The 21,217-nt window shown below is 38.9% G+C and overlaps 1 protein-coding gene across 4 annotated transcripts; it reads left to right on the forward strand.

Annotated features, from left to right (window-relative positions):
- The first annotated feature begins 3,592 nt into the window (after positions 1–3,592).
- LOC119646164 (transcription factor grauzone-like) lies at positions 3,593–20,413 on the forward strand. 4 transcript variants are annotated; one of them, XM_038046537.1, is made up of 6 exons: positions 3,593–3,827; positions 3,903–4,257; positions 10,086–10,518; positions 10,583–10,786; positions 19,629–20,007; positions 20,069–20,413. In XM_038046537.1, exons 1-6 carry the CDS (start codon positions 3,714–3,716, stop codon positions 20,348–20,350), a joined length of 1,767 nt encoding a protein of 588 aa, XP_037902465.1. In that variant the 5' UTR covers positions 3,593–3,713; the 3' UTR covers positions 20,351–20,413. The 4 variants fall into 4 exon arrangements, with proteins under 4 accessions (XP_037902465.1, XP_037902467.1, XP_037902468.1 ...); XM_038046539.1 differs by lacking the exons at positions 19,629–20,007; positions 20,069–20,413 and adding exons at positions 18,597–18,975; positions 19,043–19,356; XM_038046540.1 differs by lacking the exons at positions 19,629–20,007; positions 20,069–20,413 and adding exons at positions 16,900–17,278; positions 17,343–17,654.
- The last annotated feature ends 804 nt before the right edge of the window (positions 20,414–21,217 follow it).

Raw genomic sequence — 21,217 nt, forward strand, 5'->3', positions numbered from 1 at the left:
ATATAATCCCTTCAATGTGCTATTTTTGTCATGACCTCTAGATATAAAATCGTGTACTTGTGACTGCAATTAATTCCGCTGTTACGTGTAGACCCTCATTATTGTCCACCGACAACCGAAAGGTATTAGGAAGTTTAAATTGTGGCCTTGCGATTACTCCCACACACTTATCCGTCCTAGAGGACACCATTGGACCATTATATTCTCAGAACAGTTCTTTAAAGCAAATAATGATTGAAAACTGATGGGCAGTCCAGTTTCATCGTTATCAATGTTAGTATTGTATTGAAAAAATTCTGAATTTGAAATGGAAGTCTGAATTTGAGGTAGAAAATTCTGAAATTGACTGAAGAGCTTAGCATTAGTTTGGAAAGTTCTAAACTAGTTTGAAAAATACTGAATTTGTTTGGAAAATTCTGAATTTGACATGCAAAACTTATATATGTACTTAGTTTTTGAAAGAACAGAAATTCTTCGTTTATACATAATCTGAAAATTAATTTCCATTATATGCTTCGCACATTGTATTTTGGAGCGTGCTAGATTTTTAGTTTAATTACTCAGTAACTCAATGTCTCAGATACTGTCAGCGGCAGTGATCTGCCCAGAACTGAGCGATTTAAATACCTCGGGTCAACGGTATCAGCCAATGGAGAACTATTTATGAAATTGCTTCACCCATTAACGCAACCTGGATGAAGTGGCGTTCCACAACTGGTGTTCTTTGTGATCGACGTATCAACGAACGTCTCAAATCTAAAATTTACCGTAATGTCGTCCGTCCTGTCGCCCTCTATGGTTCTGAGTGTTGGCCAACTATAAAAGACAATGAACGGCGTCTTGCGGTAATGGAGATGAAGATGTTACGTTGGACTAGTGGCGTGACACGTTTTGATCACATCCGAAATGAGGATACCCGCGATCGTTATGGGGTTGTACCGATCGTGGAAAAGTTGCGAGAGAGGCATCTTGGATGGTATGGTCACGCAATTCGTGCTAACGAGAATTCACTTGCCAAAATTGGTCTGAACATCGAAGTCGATGGTAAACGACCAAAAGGCCGGCCTAAACAACGATGGCTTGATAAGCTGGATGGGGATTTAAAAGCATCGAGACTGCACCCAGATCAGGCATTCGATAGAGCCAAATGGCGAAACCGATCACGATGAGCCGACACCGCTTGTGAACGGGACAAAGGTTGAAGAAAAAGAAGAAGAATGTCTCAGATACTTGTGCTCCATCAGTCCAGATGGATTTAAAAAAGCTTTGTTAACCCGGCGTTCGACGCTACTGCGTAATTAAGTTACTTGCTCTTTTAAGTAGCTGTAAATTGGCGTCACATGCTCGTCCATAGCGGATATGTAAGTATGGATGAAAAACACCTGATAGCGACCGTTTGTGTAACTACTTTTAATGATATCTTTGGTGTCTATATTTGATTTTGTAAGTAGATTCTGGTCGTTTGCCGACAATATGAAGTAATCGAGTGTGCAATATACCACTTCATTGGTATATTTCAATATATCTGGTGTGTGAAGTTCATTGGTGAAAATGCAAGAACCTAATGGCTTGTACAACAACCGCCATATAAGGTACAAACGTGGTCTCATAGTATTATTAGTCGTTTGCCAGGGCTCATTAAATCAGCAAATGATTGTTTCGCTATTTTAGAAGCTTAGAATTGTATAATGACCTCAACACAAAAGAGATTTTGGCAAGACATAGTTGCGGTAGTGACTTATGCATAGGAGGTATATCAAATCAAACTGGTGCAAATGGTAAGGTTTTGATAATATACATAAATGCGACATTTACACACCCCCGTAAGATTTTTGAAGAGTTCAATGCTAAAATGAAACGTATTATTCATATAATGGGAATGTTAATATTGACGAGAAGCTGAAAAAATTCCGTGTCCTTGTTTCGATAATATATTCTTATCACAATCTGGAAATACGGTATTAAAGGATGGTACAGACTTTTTACAAAGGAAATATGTACGTTTATTACGGATAAATAGATGGTCCTTATCAAAATAATACTGAAGCAATTGAAGAAGTGAAACGACTGCGCAAACAAAAGATGGCCTTTTGCAATATGTTACGTTCTTAACAGAAGGCGAAGGGGAAGGGATCACTGCTCACTTACTTTATTGCATTCGATTGACCCAAAAGGAGGGGCAATCGGCCTAGGATTTAGTAATGCCTCCTCAACAGCGCAGATTGTATGTATATAAACTTGCCGCAAGCCATGCCAACAAAAATAAAATCTACTTTTGGTTTAGATGAAAACAACGAAGACAATATGCCAAACCTCGCGTGATCATGTATTGTTGTGGAAATTAAACTGGAGAAAAGATCGTAAGTCAAAAACAGCTTGTGAAATATATAATAAAGTATATGGTGAAAGCGAAAGTGAAAATGATACCGATTTTTGTCGGTTGTTCCCGAAAAATAAAATAAAGTTAATTAGTCTTGGTCAGAACACAGAGCTGAAAATTATTTGATTTGTGATTTTTGAAGTTGTTATTTCGTAAGGATACAAGATATTTCTTCACTATCTGATCTCATTTTGAATATTCCCAAGGAAAAAAATAAAATAGTTATTTTCAGGATTATTTAGAAAATAGTTGTAAACTGGAATTTTTTTAATGTGTGTCTCTTAAGGCTTATATGCTTTATAAAAATAAATACCTACTTTGTTATAAATATTCCTTTTTATTATAGTATAAACAAACAATAAAATGGTAAACTCCAATATTGATACCTCTGTATTTACTAATGGCGAATACCAGGAGGAGAAATGTGAAATGAAAGACTGGTGAGCCACAAACTCTTTCGTGATACGATGCATTTCAGCTTCCCTGACTAGTGTTTTCGTACTCAGCCGAGGCTTATGATGTCCTTTTGAGTTGGTGAAGAACTTGATTTACATCAAAAATAGGACTTGTGATAGCGGAACAATGCCTACCGGAATTTTTGGCTCATTGTTCAAGATTTCTCTCATCCTCGCAACCAGAAAGGTTTTCCACTGCCGAATGAACGTGGATCATGCAAAGGCACCTTTTGTAGAATTTGAGGAGCTGAAGTACTTCATCCCTCCGAGTAGACGAAGATGTGATACACAAGTAGATATAAGCTACAATCAAATGATTATTTCTCTTAAGGCCAATGATGAAGGTACCTACTAAATCTACTGCTGACCGCGAAATGGCCGATATGATTAGATGTTCGTTGTTCGCCAGAGGAAACTCAACTGCCCTTTTGTGCTCAAACAATGTGTCATCAACTACAAGGCGGGGACAATTTTCAGAAAAATTGTCCACTATTATTGCTGCGGTCGCAGTCGTGTTTCCCCACTGCATGCTCACGATACCGTGTTCGCTGGAGTCAACAACCTACTGTAAGGACATAATTTTGATAAATTAAATGTTTGACATGCTAAAAAAAGTTTTCAACATGATTACAGTATCCTCTTTGGAAATAGCCTGCCGACGGTTTACGTCTTTACTTGATTTAGTCGATAAAGAAGTGCTAACATGCTACCAACTGCCAAACGAAAGAAGCTGTTGTTTGCTGTCAGCCATATCTGACATAGAGTTTGGTGGGGACATTGACAGCATGATTTGTTTGTACTTCATGAAATAATTTTCCTGAACTATTGATTCATTCGCGTCGATATCACCTTCGAAAATTGATAAATGAAAACAGGAAATGATGGTGTGCCGAATGTGTCTGCAAAAGTCGGAATGCCCCCTATACATTTTCGCAGAGGATTCAGCCAAGTTCCAAATAGCACCGACAATAGCTCGCCACTTTTGGTTTGAAGTAAGTGCCCAGCAATTGATCCGTTTTGGCGTTTGCCTGAGAGCGTTCTTGTGATAATGCGTTGATTTGTTATAGCCTAGCAAGGATGATCCGATCTCGACCCTAATCTGTTTGTGTTGCTGGTCGAAAATCGAGGATTTCCACTTGTACTATTTGAGCGTCGAAGAAGCTCAGCGTCGGTTGACAGAAGCGCCGCCGATCAAAGAGGAAGTGGTGGCCGCAGATTTTTTTAAGAATGAACCAGGCGACGACGAGACCGTACCAAGCAAAACTGAGAAGGAAGAGACTTGTGACAACGCTGCCGGAAAGTTTGAATTTATTGGACAGGACTACGATGGAGGCGATGGCGAGGACGCTGCTTTCGAGAATGAAGACGCCCGCGATGCAGATTATACAAATGATTTGGACGATTTCGATACATCTGATGACGGTGAGTTGTTTGCTGTTAGGAGCAGATGTGTGTTTTGCATTTACAGGCCATGTGGATTAGAATGCGCAGCAGTTCTAATTTAAGGACAGTATTTGTCCTTGTGCTTATGATCCTGATTGTACAGTGGTATATGTAAAGTCTGTGGTGATATGGACTCTCTATATATGGAAACATGGGAATTACCGCATATGTGGGGATCTTAGGTCGAAAATTCCGTTTTTGGAGTGTCAATCTTATCTCAAAATATTCATTCTGGACAGAAGGATAGAAGGACTTAGTTCAGAAGATTAACCTGGGAGTTTGAAGTATTGAAATACCATGGGGTAATCTTTGAATTTGCATTCAGCTTACTTTCTTTTGATTGTTTTACCCACTAGCTTTTGGGGAATCAGAGTTGGTGAGTTGGTGAGGTATTATTAGAAAGTAGCATTATGCCCAGGAGAAATGTCCATAGTGAATGTCAAGGCGAGAACAAGATCGCTTCAACCTGGTCTTGAATATTAAAAAACTAATGTTTGAATAAATTTCCAGAGCAAAACAAAGGGAAGGAAAGGGGATTCATTTATCATTGCTTAGACCCTACGGCTAGAGTTGTCGGAGTAAAAAAATGGAGCGAAAGGGGCTAAATATTAATTTTTTATGAGCGTACTTGGGTTCAATAAAAAAAGGGTTTCACCCCTGCTATTGTATTGAATCGTATTTTGTGTCATACTCATGCATATCATGTAATGTGGCTGAAAACTATCAGCGCATAATAAGGTATTGGCACACCGCAAAAAAAATGTTCTACGAGAACAAAAGCTGAAAAATTTCTATCTAATATGTGTGGAAATATTATTGGTACGAATGGATTCTACTGGAAACTAACCCAATGGGAACTTCCGCAGCAATCACCGTGGTAAGACAACGAGGCATCGAATTGGCAAGGTTTTGAATCATTTCAGATGAAATTTCGTTCCGAGTTTAATTCAATACTTCTAGAGACCATTTTTTAAGATGGGACTGTTATAGACTTGGAGTTTGAGCAAATGCTGTAGATGTCCAACCAGATCAAGATTTGTTGATTCGGGAAGTGTATAGAGTTGACGACAGCCATTATATAACAACTATTTTCCTGCTAAGTTGCAAGTGTGTTTGGAGTCTTTCCAGGTTGAAGTTGGCAGAGCATTGTCATTTATTAAGGCACAAGAAATCAGGGTATATTATGCCATGGTGCTTACTGGGGGATACGAACCCATACGCACAAAGGATTGCTTAAACCTCACCAAAAAGAACCTCCGAATCATAGTGTGAATTCTCACTGGTCATTGTCGGCTGAACTAGCACCTAGGGAAGCTAGGGATATCTACGGACATTGCGTGCAGGTTTTGTGAGGAGGATGACGAAACTCTTATGCACGTTCTGGGGCAGAGTCCGGCACTTGCGCAAAGTAGGCCGAGGCTTCTGGGAGAACACTTAATACCAGATGCAAAGCTGAAAGATCTAGAAGTAGGGAACATTCCTAACGGTTATAGGCCTGCTTGAGACACTATGATCAATAGGTACACTATAATCAGTAAAAGGGGCACAATAGTTCTTCAAGGACGCGGTGCGACTTTCCCTTAACAGAATAATAATAATACTTGAATAAGGTTATCATTAGTATGAACACAAATATATTTAGCCCCATTCGAAACAAGATCGGAACGGCTGCTTCGATGACAGTTGTAAACTAGCAATGGAAAGGATTAGGCTTACCCTGACGCGAGGCCCAATAATAACAGCGGGATTACTGTCGAGACCTTTCACCATCAAAAATGGTTTTAAACAAAGGGATACCCTATCATGCATCTCTTTTAACCTGATATGAATACGTGGGGCACTTATTGGGAAATACAATTCGACTTAATGGAAAAAATAATCCCACATTTACAAATTCATTTAGATCGAGCAAGCGGCGTGAAATCTTGGGCTGGATATTCATGAATGCGAGACGAAGTACACGGTAGCGACGTCAGCACCAAAAACGAAAACAATAAAGATAGGCGAATACAACTTTGAAGCCTTTGAAACAACGAACAACGAAATCCGCACACAGTCTACAAAGACTGTTTCGCTCAAAACATCCTCCGTGGAATTCCTGGTCCCCAAAAGGAGTATGGTCGTTTTTTTAGCCTATATATAACGATGAAATTTATGAACAATATTAATATCGTTTGGTTGTAAATAAAATGCTCCTTATGGCTGAAAATGATTCAGGATGGAAAGCCTATAAGGGTAATATCTAAAGTAGGAAAAGAAGACGTGGAAGATCCTGACTAAGATGGAGTGGTGGCATATGTCAGAACACCAGATAGCCGTTAGGTATATTGAATTGGTAGACCAAACCAAATCAAAAAAATCGCAAAAAAATTTACATTAGACGGTTTTCCGATCAATTTCGAAAAGTTGGTAACATATTATTATTAAGTTCATTTGAGCAGATATCGGAATGGGATGAATTTTGAGGACTAGATTTCATATAGTATCCGATTTTTTTTTTAAATTTTTGGCTTGTGTAGTTTCCGAAAGTGAGTCCTTTCTCACTTCAAGTTTGTACATTTTAGCTCCTTCCTCAGGCATTTTACAATTTATGTCGCGACTAAAATCTGCTTCTAAAAGTTCTAATTGAGACCTTTCGTTTGATACCGCATCCGAGGGCATTAGAAGAAAAAAAATTTGCATGTTTTCTGAGGAATCCGATTTAAACTTCATGCAAATTTATGTCACTCATTGAATGTATGTATGCATGGATGTATGTATCCAAATTTCGTTTGAATTGGTATCAGTTTCGGAGAAAAGACAGTATACCCATTTTAATAAGGTTTTGGTTTACACAAACTCTTCGAAATGACGGTTTACTTTTTTTTTGTATGACACAATATAGAAAACAACATGTTCCGCATATGGAGAAACGGGGTTGGGGGCGAACATTTTTTCATGTATTTGAAATTTGCATGAACACATATCTGGCACCGAGCCCGCTTCTTCAGTGGCGTTTGATGCACCAAGCGCTGCCGGGATGATCCAGATGTTTCCGGCAGCCACCGATACCGACTTCTCGATATGCCTTCTCGCTTTTCTACCTATGTTTACGAAAGTTCTTTTTAAGGTTTTGTGTGAAAAAAAACTTAATCGAGTCTGTCTGTCCGTCTGTCTGTTTGTCTGTTACACCTGATTTATTCGGAAACGGCTGGACCGATTGTCACGGAAATTGGTGAGAACGTGTTTTCTGTTACCTTACATATAGCAGTGGCGCCATTTTGTGTTAAGTTTGAGGGTATACATGTGAATGGAGAGTGCAATTTTTTTTTTTCAGAAAATGTGGTATGTGGGCTATCAAATGAAAGGGCTCAACCAGTACTTTTCGAAACTGGTCCCATATATGATATCGGGTGAAACGTAGAAGAGTGAGGGCTCAAAATATGACCCTCAAAAACTGTAACAGGTTTCGTTCTCAGAACCTATCCAATCGAAAATTATGAAAAAAACCAGCGGTGTATCTAAACGAAATTTAAGCCTCAAAATACATCCCCTTCCGATATCTGCACAAATAAAGTTAAAGTTAATATATTTATATGTATATGCTAAAGAAACTTTGGGGTAGTGCTCAATTCAGATAAATATATTTGTACATTGAACAAGGGGTATTCAATCTACGTACTTTATATGTACATATGTGTACTTTTATGCACGAAGTAAATCAAAAATAGGTGTACGATCAAATTATATATATATAGAATACAGTATTCTGTAATAGGCAATGTTTGTTTGTTTAGGGTGAGAATAATATCTTCGTATGTAATATGTACGTATTTCTTGTAGTTTCAAGAACTATGAAGGAATATTTTGGGTTTTTAATCATATTCGAATGGAAAAATGTGCGTAGAAAGTTTCTCACATAAGAAGAAGAAGAAATCTTTATACCTGAAGCGCCAGTTTCCGGTATTACGACTTATTTCTATAATTCCTAACTGAAGGATATGATGCTAAAATGCCTCAATGACGGAAGAAATGATGGACTCATTACCAATCGCAGGAAAAACAATGATGTTAACTTACGGGTTGGTGATCACAAAGCCATATAAAACTCGACCAAATATTTGGGGGTAATGATCGACTCCAAGCTGTGCTTCAAGAGCAGCAAAGGCTAGCTCATTTTTAGCAAGGATAATGCCTAATATATGAGGTGCTAAATATTGTTACAATGCTAGCCATATTGTTCGTCCATATTTCTGTTGTAAAATAGTGTTGCAGGAAGAAATTGTTTATTTCCAGGAGTTATAGTGTAAGTTGTCCCTCAATAGACATGTTAACATTTTACTCTTCAATGGTTTAATATCCTTGGTGAGCCTTATTCATCTCTAATGTCCTGCCTTCCTTCTACAAGTTGTATTCTGTCAATTATGATAGAAGGATAGATCTATTGTTTATCTTGGAATGTGGCGAATGCTGATTGTTCGGGTCTACTGGCATCTTAGACCATCTACGCAGAAATTTCAGTCGGCGTATGGTTGGATATCGCTATGCTGACTAGGTAAAATTTGCAATAAATCACTTATTTGCTACTCGCCCGGCTTACATTGTTCAACTGATTGATAGAGCCTGTTAATTGATTGAAATTAAGTCTATAACTGATCTCCTCCTCCTGTCTTGTTTCGATGAGAGAAAACCTAATTTATTGCTGAGTACTGATATTTTTGTTTATGAAACTGAAGACTTGACTTTTAAGTACGACCCAACACACACCGCTATTAAACGAATGATTGCAGAATAAGAATGTAAAGACACTGAAATGGCCGACTCAACCACCGGATCCATCTACATCTGGAATCTGTTAAGGATTCATGGTCATATATTCCAACAACAAAAGGATTGTTGGAAAGTAGAAAGGTCCAATATGAACGGAACGAAATTGATTCGTCACTACTGGATAATCTTATCGGAAGCATATCAAGGCGAATTGAAGCAGTTATTAAAGCCAAAGGAAGCTATAAAAAATATTAAAGATGAAAGTTCCTCAAAAATTTATACCTGTAGTATACGACTTTCGGTTTCCCCACGTGTTTTATTTTTTCAGCGTTTATTGTAAAACAAAACCTTATTAAAATCGGTTCAATGTCTGTCTGTCTGCCACATGCCCTTTTTTCAGAAACGGCTATACCGATTGACATGAAATTTTGTGAAAAGGTGGGAACTGTGGACGCCCAGACATCCAGTTAGTTACATCTTTCTATGTTAAAATTAAGGGGAGAGGGTAATTTTTTTCATCCAATGTAGTCATGTTGGGTATCAAATGAAAGGTCTCGATTAGTACTTTCCAGTGCCCTTCTTAATTTTGACATTTGTTGGAAAGGCGGGGAGTTGAGGGGATCGAAATTCTCAATTCTCAAAAACCTCCCAACTGCATCTAAAAGACATAAAGGTTGGCACCACTTTGCGAAATTTCACATCAACATTTCCATGTTTTTTGAATAATAATCGATTTTGCACATTGGAAGAATAAACTATTTGTCGACTGTATTATTATAACCCAGTTACGTTTATTATAAATTATATATATTATAAAACGCTTTTCCAGTCAGCTGGGGTTTAAAAATTCGCTCGAAGTATTCGCTGCTTGTATAAAGGCAATTTTGTATGTAACAGAAATGTTCACTCGATTTTTGCTTTATCAAGGAATCATAACATCTTTTAAACTAAAAGCGCGCTTCAAAGCCTTTTTCAATAATTTGTTAAAAATGGAAAATTAGTTTATAAATATGTGGAGTGAAAATATAAAACTTTTTAAACTATTTCAATACTTGTAGAACCGCTTGAAACATTGAAGTCAGAAGCCAAGCAAAACAACACTAGGGGCCGACAAGATTCTCAATCAAAATCTAATGAGGTATCGATAAAATCGGAAGAAAATGAGGCTTCATCGTCCGTGGAAAGTAAAACACAAGTGATAGCAAAAAAACGAGGTCGGAAGAGAAAATCAGAAGCAACCACACCTAAGAAACCACCTGCAGACTCTGAGCAACGGAAGAAAACAAATGAATATGACGAGGAAATCGCTAGACAAACTACATTAAAATGTGATCTTTGCACATCAGAGTTTAAACTATTTGCTGAGATGCAACGACACTACCGTTCCGTGCACAAAGTGAAAGGCTATGCCGTTTGCTGTTCAACAAAGTTCTATAACCGTAGTACATTCTTCAATCACATGATTAAGCATGTGGCACCTGAAAGGCTGAAGTAAGTTATTGGTACATTCGGTGCTTGGAAAGTTTTTCATAAATGAATTGAAAATGGTTTTCAGATGTGACAAATGCGATAAAATCTTCTCGAATAAACGAGCATTACAAAATCACACACTCATATTCCATGACCCAGTCGACATAAAAATCTTCCACTGCGACCAATGTCCAAAACGTTATGCGAAGCAGTATCAATTGAATCATCATAAAAAGACACATCTGGAGAAGAATAGGACGGACTTCACTTGCGATGAATGTGGAAAGGGGTAAGTTCGAATATTTTCATTTGTAGCCAGTAGCCGTTAATGACTTCAATGAGTTTTCTAGAATCTCGATAATTGCTATTAAAGTTGATGGTTATTCGTTTGTACTGCAGTCAGTGTAATTAATAGTATAGGATATCATGAAGAAAAGTTTAACCTAACCAATCGGAACGCGTGAAAGAAATCTCATTGGATTATTAATGGTTATTTTCATTCGTTTATGTAATAAGAAAGTAACAATTGGGAAGTTCTACTGATATCCGGCGCGAGCAAATAACGGTAATGCTACTTCTTAGGAAAGCAATGATGACACAGATACAGTATACAGATATACGATTTGAGTAGAAATGAAGCTCAGAGAAACCATCTTTAAACAGAAAACATTAGTTCCATCCAGACAAATATCTGTTATAGTAAAATGTTCTGTTAATTTTGTGCGTCGTAAATGTGTTACTGGCACTTATCTCTCATGGCTGTTTGCTATATCCTTAAAATGGTAAGGGGGTTGCGCCACTGCCTGTCACCTTTCCTCCTTTTCTCTCGCCAATTACTCTGAGTATTGATAAGAGAAGGCAAACCAATTATAATTGTTGTTTTGCAAACAGTTTCAGCAATAAATATGCACTTAACGCACACAAGCGTGGTATTCATGAAAGTGCGTATTGTCGTATGTGTGATATTTGTGCTAAAGTTTTACCCAGTAAGGCGCTTTTCATCAAGCATAAATTGGAGCACGAAGGCATTTTCGAACCGAAAGCACAATGTGAAGAATGTGGGAGATGGCTTAAAAATGCATTCCGATTGAAATTGCACATGAGAACGCACAATCGGCCGGAAGTGAACAAATTTGTATGTAATGAATGTGGTAAAACGGCACCGTCGAGAAGCGCTTTGCAGAGTCATGTGCGCTATGTCCACACTGTAGAGCGACAATATCAATGTACGTTTTGTGAAAAAGCATTCAAAAAGCCGATTACATTGAAAGTAAGTGATTTTTCAATATACATATACTTTCTAGAACATTCTTAACTGATATGAAATAAATTCAGGAACACATGACCACGCATACGGGAGACATCCTTTACACATGCCCGCACTGTCCAAAAACGTTTAATTCGCGGGCAAATATGCATTCGCATCGGAAAAAAAAGCATCCAAAAGAATGGGAGGAAGCCCGAAGAACTCGTGGAATGCCCGAAGAGCTGAAAAAACCACTCGCGGAAGGGGAGTCAGATGTAAATGATGCTAGTAATTTCGAAAACTTTGTGAATATTAGTGAGCCTACAGTATTGGTAGATTTTTAACGTGAAAGAGGATCGTTTTTGCGCTTTTGTTGCAATAAAAGATAAGCATGGATAAGGGTATCCAGTGATTTTTATTTTTTTCGTGAAGTTATCGTAATCGTGTGGAGAATTTTTTCCCATGCTTTTTGACGAGATTTCTGTCCCCTTAAGTAAAATACAATAACTAAATAGACAAATTTGTAGTTGATAAGCAAATCAACTCTGGAAGGAAAGGCAAATTAAGGTAGTGTATAAATTGCGGAGTTTCTCTTGATTTCAATTTAGGGGCTCGCAGAAATCTAAGGAATCATGGTTGTTGCGTAGTGGATAGTTTTGTTAAGGAAAAATACGTTTCTCCATTTCATTTTTCCCCTTTTTTAAGGTTTTGTGTAAAACAAAACATTAAAATTGGTTTACTGTCTGTCTGTCAGTCCATCTGCCCGTCACAAGCATTTTTCTCAGGGACTGTTGCAACGACTGACACCAAATTTGGTGGCAATGTGGGAACTGTGAACGCTCACGCTGAGTTACATCCTTTTACGTCGAATTTGAGAGGAGGTTCTCATACATGCAAAACGGGGGTGTACATTTTTTTTCTCACCAAATATAGCCATGTGGGGTATCAAATGAAAGGTCTCGGTTAGTACTTTCCAAAGCTGTTATTAGTTTTGACATTTGTTGGAAAGGCAGGGAGTTCGGGGGTCGATATTTCTTCAAATAAAGTTAATAATAGCATATTACTATAATTTTCAGTAATTGGCTACAGAGCCACCCTTAAATTCGTCCTAGCACCACGAAATTGGAGCGATGTAGGCTGTAATATAGCGCTTGATCCTACCAAGTTTGGTAGAAATCGCTCTATCCATCCATTTCCATGTCCTTTTATGCATCCTTAGATTATGACATATGGAGAAAGTTATATGGTTGATGTTATGCATTCCACGCTATGCTACTCTCGCTTTCTGCCGCAAACTACTGCTACCCCATTTGGTTCAATCAAATTAAATTTGAACTCATCGAAAAATATGATTTTTCCAGTTGCTCTCGCTCTAGTTTCGCCTCTCTTTGATCAGTCAAGTTGCCTTTTTTTAATAATTTTTGTCAGAAGAGTTTTTTTGGCAGGCTTTCAGGGAAAAAGTCCAAAGTCCAAGCGACATCATCCGCAAGTTCATCCTGTTCTGGAATCATTTTTTATCTATTTCGGAGCCTTTTATTCAATAAAGTAGCGATTCAGATGTGTGACTTGATGCATTATCGCGGTATAGAGCACCTTTTTCTTTTTCAAGATGAACTTAAGGGAGGTTTTCGGGTAAATTTCTAAAATATGATAGTATACCATTATTAACTTTATTTGAGCAGATATCGGAACGGGATGTGTCTTGATGTCTAGATTTCGTATTGATGCGTTCTGATCTGAGAACGAGACCTGTTTCAATTTCTGGGGCACACATTTTGAGCGCTCCCTCGTCCATATTTCACCCAATATCAGAAAAGTACTAATCGAGCCCTTTTATTTGGTACCCTACATGACCATATTTCGTAAAAAAGCATTACACCCCTCTTTCGTATGTATGGGGAGCCCGCCATTAAACTCAATACAAAATGGTGGCACTTGCTATATGTGAAGGAATTCACAGATCACACCTCACCAAATTTCGTGCGAATTGGTTCAGGAGTTTCCGTGTGAAGACGGACGGACTGACAAACATTCAATCGATTGTGTTTCTTACATAATCTTAAAAAAGATTTCATGGGCATTCCAAAAATACTGGCCAATATTTCTCCGGGTATTTTTCCCATTTCGTCGCGTTGTTACACATCGTTGCACGAATTCTATAAGGTTACACTGAAGCAGTTCTGAGCAGTATTACCATATTTAAATTTTTTTAGTTTGGACAACATCCGTTTTCATTAAAAACCAATGTGTAATTAATACACGAAACTGTATGTGTTCTATATAAATAAAACGCGGCGCTTAAAAAGAACTAACACTCTGCTTGCTCTCTCCTGTCATCCTGACTAAAAAGAGAATTCCGACCCTGCGTCCCATATCGTTCGGCGAGTCGATCATCGGGTCAAAATCAGCGGTAAAGTATCTCGGGTTGACTCTTGACTCAAAGATGAGCTTTTCTGAGCAAATCCAATCTGCAGCGAACAAGGCTGCGGCTGGAGTTTCGGCGTTAAGTAGGCTAATGGCAAACATTGGGGGTCCTACGTCTAGTAGGCGACGTCTCCTGATGAGCTCAACGCAGTCTGTCCTGCTCTACGGCGCAGAGGTATGGGCTGGCGCTCTTAACAAGGAGGTATGTCGTAAACGCCTCGCGCAAGTACAGAGACGGGGAGCTTTACGGGTGGCGTCTGCGTACCGGACTGTCTCTGAACCGGCCGTGATGGTGATCCCGGGAGTTATCCCCGTTGCCTTTCTTGCTAGGGAGCGTCAGGCCATATACAAGCGCAAGGGAGATGAGCCAAGGGAGGTGGTTGCTCGCGAAGAACGGCAACACACTCTAGACGAGTGGCAGCTCTCTTGGCAAAATGAAACTAGAGGCAGATGGACTGCGCGGCTCATCGGCAACTTAGGTCATCATCATCATCATCATCCTATTTCCTTACCCAATTTTTAAGCGGGCATGGAGGTTTTCAGTCTTACCTGGACAAGATTGGAAAGGCGCGTTCTCCGGACTGTGTGTTTTGCAATGGAGTTGTGGACGACGCCCACCACACTTTTTTTTCTTGTGGAAGGTGGGATGGGGTTCGTCAGCAGCTCTATTTAAACACAGGGGATCTCTCTCCAGACAACATTGTCGAAGAGATGCTGAGGACTGCTGACAGGTGGAACCGTGTTCCCCATTACGTTCGGGCCCTTCTCGTTGCTAAGAAGATAGAATTCGACCGGTGGAGGAGCCGGATGGCAGGGGGTTCCTTGAACTGACAGTTCCCTTCCTCCTCTCCCCTCCCGTTGGTGAAAGGAATTCCCTTATTTGAAGGCTACGCAAAGCGGGAGAGTTCGGGGACTAGCCCGAAGTAATGTAACAAACGGTTCCAGGCTAACTCTCTGACGATGGGGAGGTGTTTAGTTGGTAGTCCGACGACGTACTGAATCGGGAGTCCAACACTGTGTGCGTAAATGCATTCACCTACCCTACCCCCCCAAAAAAAAAAACACTCTGCTTGAGAAGACCGTCGGCGCGAGCGGTCATAATAGTCAGCTAAAGTAGCATAAAGTGAAAATGAATTGTTAAACATTCGAAATTCACTAAAGGTCTGCCATTTATCGTTGTGGATTTTACATTCCAGTAAATATCATCGAAGGTAAACGGCAATTACGAATGGGTTTTTGTCTAAGCACGTTGGCGAGAAATACACAAAATGGTGTGATGCCAAAAGACCTCTCTCTATGTTGGTAGCCCGCACACTCAATATGGTGTTTATATTGCCCTCTCTGAGAATTTCCATGATATTATTAAAGAAGTCGAACGACTGACTGATGAAACTCATTACTATATCAGCTGATCGCAAGATTCATTTCTTCACCGCACACGCATCACAGGCAACAGGTCGCCCGTGTGCCGAGAAATATGCCCACTAATACATCAAACACATCTGTTGCATGTTAATATTTAAATATTTATTTAGAAACACTGTCGACATTTGGAGCAATTCCCCCTGTCAGTGCCACTGAAGTTGAGCACTTAATCAAAATAATCAATTGGGGAAATCAACAGGACCTGACAGCACATATGAGCTCAGAAATGGAAAAAGTTGGGATCCAATATTGTGATTCAGTGAGTTCTGCAATCGGGTGATTGAGGATAGTAGAACATTATACTTCTGGATCTAGAGAAAACATTTGATCGTGTGTCACACAAATTAATCTGGTATTCTTGCGCTGGGTTAAATTATTGCTCTACCGTGAACCGAAAAATAAAGTTCAAAGTGTGGCAGGTATATCAAAACCGCTTCGTGTCTCTATCGTTGTTCATTAAGGAAGCGCCTGCCTGCCATTTCTCTTTGTTCTTGTTAGAACACTGCCACACGGGACATCTAGCGCCACTGCTCTAGCCAATGGTTATCAAATTGCTCGCACGCAACTTGGCAAATTAGCGTCCTTCTGGGACGCTGGCGACACATTAATGAACGTCTCAAATTCAAAAATTTAAGGGCATTGTCGTCCGCCCTGCTGTATAAAGGAAAAAACATGCACGCGATTCTCTTCACATCAGCAAAACTAAACTTTTCTATTCGAAAGGTCCACCTCCCGGTATTTCGTTCACAACAAAGAAACTACTCAGTAAAATCGTTTATATAAATCTATGAAGATGCTAGGTGTCATAAATAAAGTCCACTTTTCGTTTATAGTGTCCTCTGTTGAAAGGCACACAAGTTGTTGAGAAACCTACTATAAAATTGTGTTAGATTGCACATAAAATTGTTGGCCCAAATGTATGTATATAGATGTAATGATCCATGGTCTGAATCGAAATCTCGATGTGGAAATTGGAGTTGTTCGGGAATTACAATGTTAAACTGGTAAAATGTGACATGCCAAGTTTATATCGATCGCCGTAATAAAGCGCGTATTTGTCGGTCCGGATGACTTCGTTAAAATCGTAAAAATTGAAGCCAAAGCTTTACTTGCGTTTCTTCAAAAAACAACTAATTGAGAGCATCTATCATTGCTCTCAATTTGACTAACTGATTACGCTTCTGTTTTTCTCTGTATCATTTGGCGTGTCTTAAACAGAAAATATAAATAGCCTACAATCTTGTTTGCTTGTCCTCTCAGACTTTCGAATCAATGCTGAGCGACTAAAGTTCTTATTTTGGAATTAGTTTCAGCAATAAGAATGTATTGAAAGCCCATAAACGTGGTATCCATGAAAATGCCTACTCTCGCATGTGTGATATTTGTGCTAAAGTCTTACCGAGTAAAGCGCTCTTCATGAAACATAAGTTGGAGCATGAGGGCATTTTCGAACCGAGAGCACAATGTGAAGAATGTAGGAAGTGGCTTAAAAATGCATTTCAGTTGAAACTACACATGAAAAAGCACGACCAGCTAGAAGTGAACGAATACATCTGCAAGGAATGTGGCAAAACTGCGCCTTCAAGAAATGCACTACAAAGTCATATACGATACGTTCACACAGTAGAACGCCAATATAAATGCACCTTTTGTGATAAGGCTTTTAAGAGGCCCGTGACCTTAAAAGTAAGTGTTTTTGCTATATTGATATTGTTTGAATCTGTTCTTTACTCATATGAAGTAAATACAGGAACATTTGACCACCCACACGGGAGACATTCTTTACACATGCCCACATTGCCCGAAAACATTTAACTCAAGGGCAAATATGCACTCACATAGGAAAAAGAAACATCCAAAAGAATGGGAAGAGGCTCGCCGAACTCGTGGTATGCCAGAAGAGCTATTGAAGCAAACCGTGCTGAATGAAAGTTCAAATGATGTTGATGCTGATCACGTAAAAAAATTTTGAGTATTCATTAGTCGGCAATACTCTTCACTTTGTGTTTAATAAGATACAAAGCTGATATTTAAATAAAGAAAGTATACAAGCAAACTTTTATAATTTGCATTCTATGAACCACGGAGGGCGAAATTGTGGGTTTTAGCTATAAGTTTCCCAATTAATCGTTCTCAACTTATATTTTTCTTCTAATTCCACTCTTAATTTAGACTCTGCCCGGTTGGCTCAGTGGTTAGAGCGCTAGCCTCTCATAGTGGAAGGTCGCGGTTCAAGTTTCGCTGGTGGCAGAAGGATTTGTATAGTGGTTGGATGTCGCATACCAGTCAACGCAGGTGTGAATGAGTACCTGAGTCAAATCAGGGTAATAATAATGGGTGAGTGCAATGCTGACCACATTGCCCCCTACAGTGTTCTGTAGTGCACCGTTGCGGTCTTGAACGAAGTATTGTAACACATTTCAAGGCCTCGATCTAATGGTATTTTCGAGCCAACGATTATTATTATTATTTGATGCTACTAATAAATGAGTGTCCGGGACGACTTAGTGGTTGGACTGCGGCAATGGAAAGTCGTCGTTCAAATCTTACTGGTGAGAGCTGAGAGATTTGTGTCATGACTGGATATCGGATACCAGTCGATTGAGCTGCGAATGAATATCTGAGTAAAATCAGGGTAATAATCACGGGGAGTGCAATGTTTATCACGTTGTTTCCTAGTATTCCATTAGGGTCTTGAATGAGTGAAACTAAAAAACTTATTCGAATTCGTTTTTCTGTGTACGATAGTACTTATAAAATTACAAGATTCAATTTGCATTATATAGACCATAATTTAGGTATTAAATGCATATGTATATTGGAAAACCTCTGCTAAAGGTTCGAATTTATTCTGTAGATAAAATTTCATTGGATTTATTGTTCCAAGAGGGGGGCAAGAGTGACTTTCGTAGGAAATCTGAGAAATCAACTTTATATTTTTCTATGCTCCCAAAGTATAACATAATTGAAGGCGGATCAACTATAATTTTTGTTTTGAAAATAGTTACAGCAACAAACATGCACTAAAAACCCATATACGTGGCATACACGAAAATGCGTACTCTCGCATTTGCGATATATGTGCCAAGGTTTTACCCAGTAAAGGTTTATTTATCAAACATAAACTGGAGCATGAGGGAATTGTTGAACCGAGAGTACAATGTGAAGAATGTGAAAAGTGGCTAAAGAATGCATACCAATTGAAGTTACATATGAGGAAACACACACGACCAGCCGTGAATCAATTTGCATGTACAGAATGCGGCAAAACTGCACCAACGAAAAATGCACTACGAGGGCACATACGATACGTGCATAAGTCTGGACGACAGTATAAATGCACCTATTGTGATAAAGCGTTCAAAAGGCCGCTCACATTGAAAGTAAGTTATTTTTCGAAATACTTATTACTACATGAACAATGCTTACAGACAATGAAATAAATTACAGGAACACATGGCCACTCATACGGGAGACATCCTTTACAGTTGCCAGCATTGTACGAAAACATTTAATTCAAACGCGAACTTACATTCGCATCGAAAAAAGGTGCATCCTAAAGAATGGGAGCATGCCAGGAAAATACGTGGTATGCCGGAAGAGTTGTTGAAGAAAACGCTAATGGAGGCGGAAACGAATGATATCGACGATGTTGGAAATGAAGAGGAGTCGGCAGTATTTCTACCATTGTAGTTGAATCATTATAACTCCAACTAAAAAGTATTGGTCTGCAAGATTCGAATAAAGTTTAAGTGTAGTGATGACTTCCAGTGTTTTTGATTTTACTAACGAAATAAGTTGTCGAAAAAGATGGTGATATCAAATAGTTTTGAACTTCTGGTTCGGGATTGAACCGTTTCTAGGTCAGGCAATCAGGAAAAAAATTAATCTTTTTAATTATTTAACCGCTGGAATGTTGAAAATGAGGCTACTCTATTTCTCCGGTGCCACTTAAGTTTCCCTTCTTTTTTAATTTTGATAGAAACTTATTTTCATATAAAAAATACTTAAATAATTTTAATTATTCTGGAAACAGTTTCAGCAATAAAAATGTATTAAAAGCACACAAACGCGGTATTCATGAAAATGCATATTCTCGCATGTGTGACATTTGCGCTAAAGTATTACCAAGCGGTGCACAGTTCATCAAACACAAATTAGAGCACGAGGGCATTTTCGAACCAAAAGCACAGTGTGAGAAATGTGGAAAGTGGCTTAAGAATGCATTCCAATTAAAATTACATATGAGAAAGCATACTCGTCCGGAAGTAAATCAGTTCGTTTGTAATGTATGTGGTAAAACTGCACCTTCGAGAAATGCATTACGGGGGCATATCCGTTACGTTCACGTTGCAGGACGGCAGTTTCAGTGTACTTATTGCGACAAAGCGTTCAAGCGAGCTCTGACGCTAAAAGTAAGTAACTCATTTCATTAATCTTATAAATTTATGATTTCAATTTCGGAGTGTTTTGCAGGAACATATGGCCACTCACACAGGTGATATTCTCTACACATGTCCACACTGTTCCAAAACATTCAATTCGAATGCTAACTTACACTCGCACCGCAAAAAAATGCATCCAAAAGAATGGGAGGAAGCACGTCGTACTCGGGGAATGCCAGAGGAACTGTTGAAGAAGGTGCTTATGGAGAAGGAATCCAACGCTACCAATAGAGCAGATGATAATAGTAGCAATATACATAATGTAGAAAATTCGATTAATATCTCTGAAACGGCAGTGAATTTTAATATGTAAGCTAGTGAACTATTTGAACTGACACGTACATTAAGTGCTGAATAAATTTCGGATACAAACCTATAAATTGAATGGTGTCTCAAGCTTCTGTTCAGATGCAATGTCTATGCGTTGATCTGCTGATGTTTAATTCGCTTGGAGCAATTCGCATTGCAGTTTTTTTAATTAAGATTAGGCGATTTTTCATGCAATATTTGATATATTTTGAGTATCCATGCGTGGGCATATCAGTTGGAATTACATATTTGAGGTATACGATTTATTTAGGTGTACAACGTTATTTGCAATTAGTATAACAGAAGCATACATGTGGGGAAGCTGGGAAAGAAACTCTAACAATTATGACAAACGAATTTTTATTTTATCAACTTATGTAAGCCATGCTGTGGACTAAATTTGCAGCCTAAGTCGGTGGGAGAGTTTCGCAAATAGTATGAAAATGCCTTGTATGTCCTGTTCAATCTTCAATTGTTGAGTATATGGCGTTTACAAGTCCCCTTGTTGTTATTGCTATTTTTTCCTCTATTTTCAGTGAGACTGTGTTTCAGTTCGGTTTCATGTGGTTAGCATTGGCGTTCGCCCGTGATTATTACCCTGATCCGACTTCTTGCTGTGACAGGCTAGCGCTCTAACCACTAAGCCCTTCGCCGGTATTGTTATATTTCTCCAATCTAATATTGGTGGAAACATATAGACTATACGGGCTTGAACCAAGTATATTTACTAAACCGTAGGGGTTGTACATCGAGTGGGGGCTTTTAATTCTAAGTCAGTTGCCACCTCGCTCTCGTATGGCTAGCAGTTAGTGGCAGTATGAAAATCGGCGCGTTGTTCTGACTACTCAAGGATGATGAATATTCGGTCACT

This window comes from Hermetia illucens, chromosome 1 (genome assembly GCF_905115235.1).
Source record: "Hermetia illucens chromosome 1, iHerIll2.2.curated.20191125, whole genome shotgun sequence".
Lineage (NCBI taxonomy): Eukaryota > Metazoa > Arthropoda > Insecta > Diptera > Stratiomyidae > Hermetia > Hermetia illucens.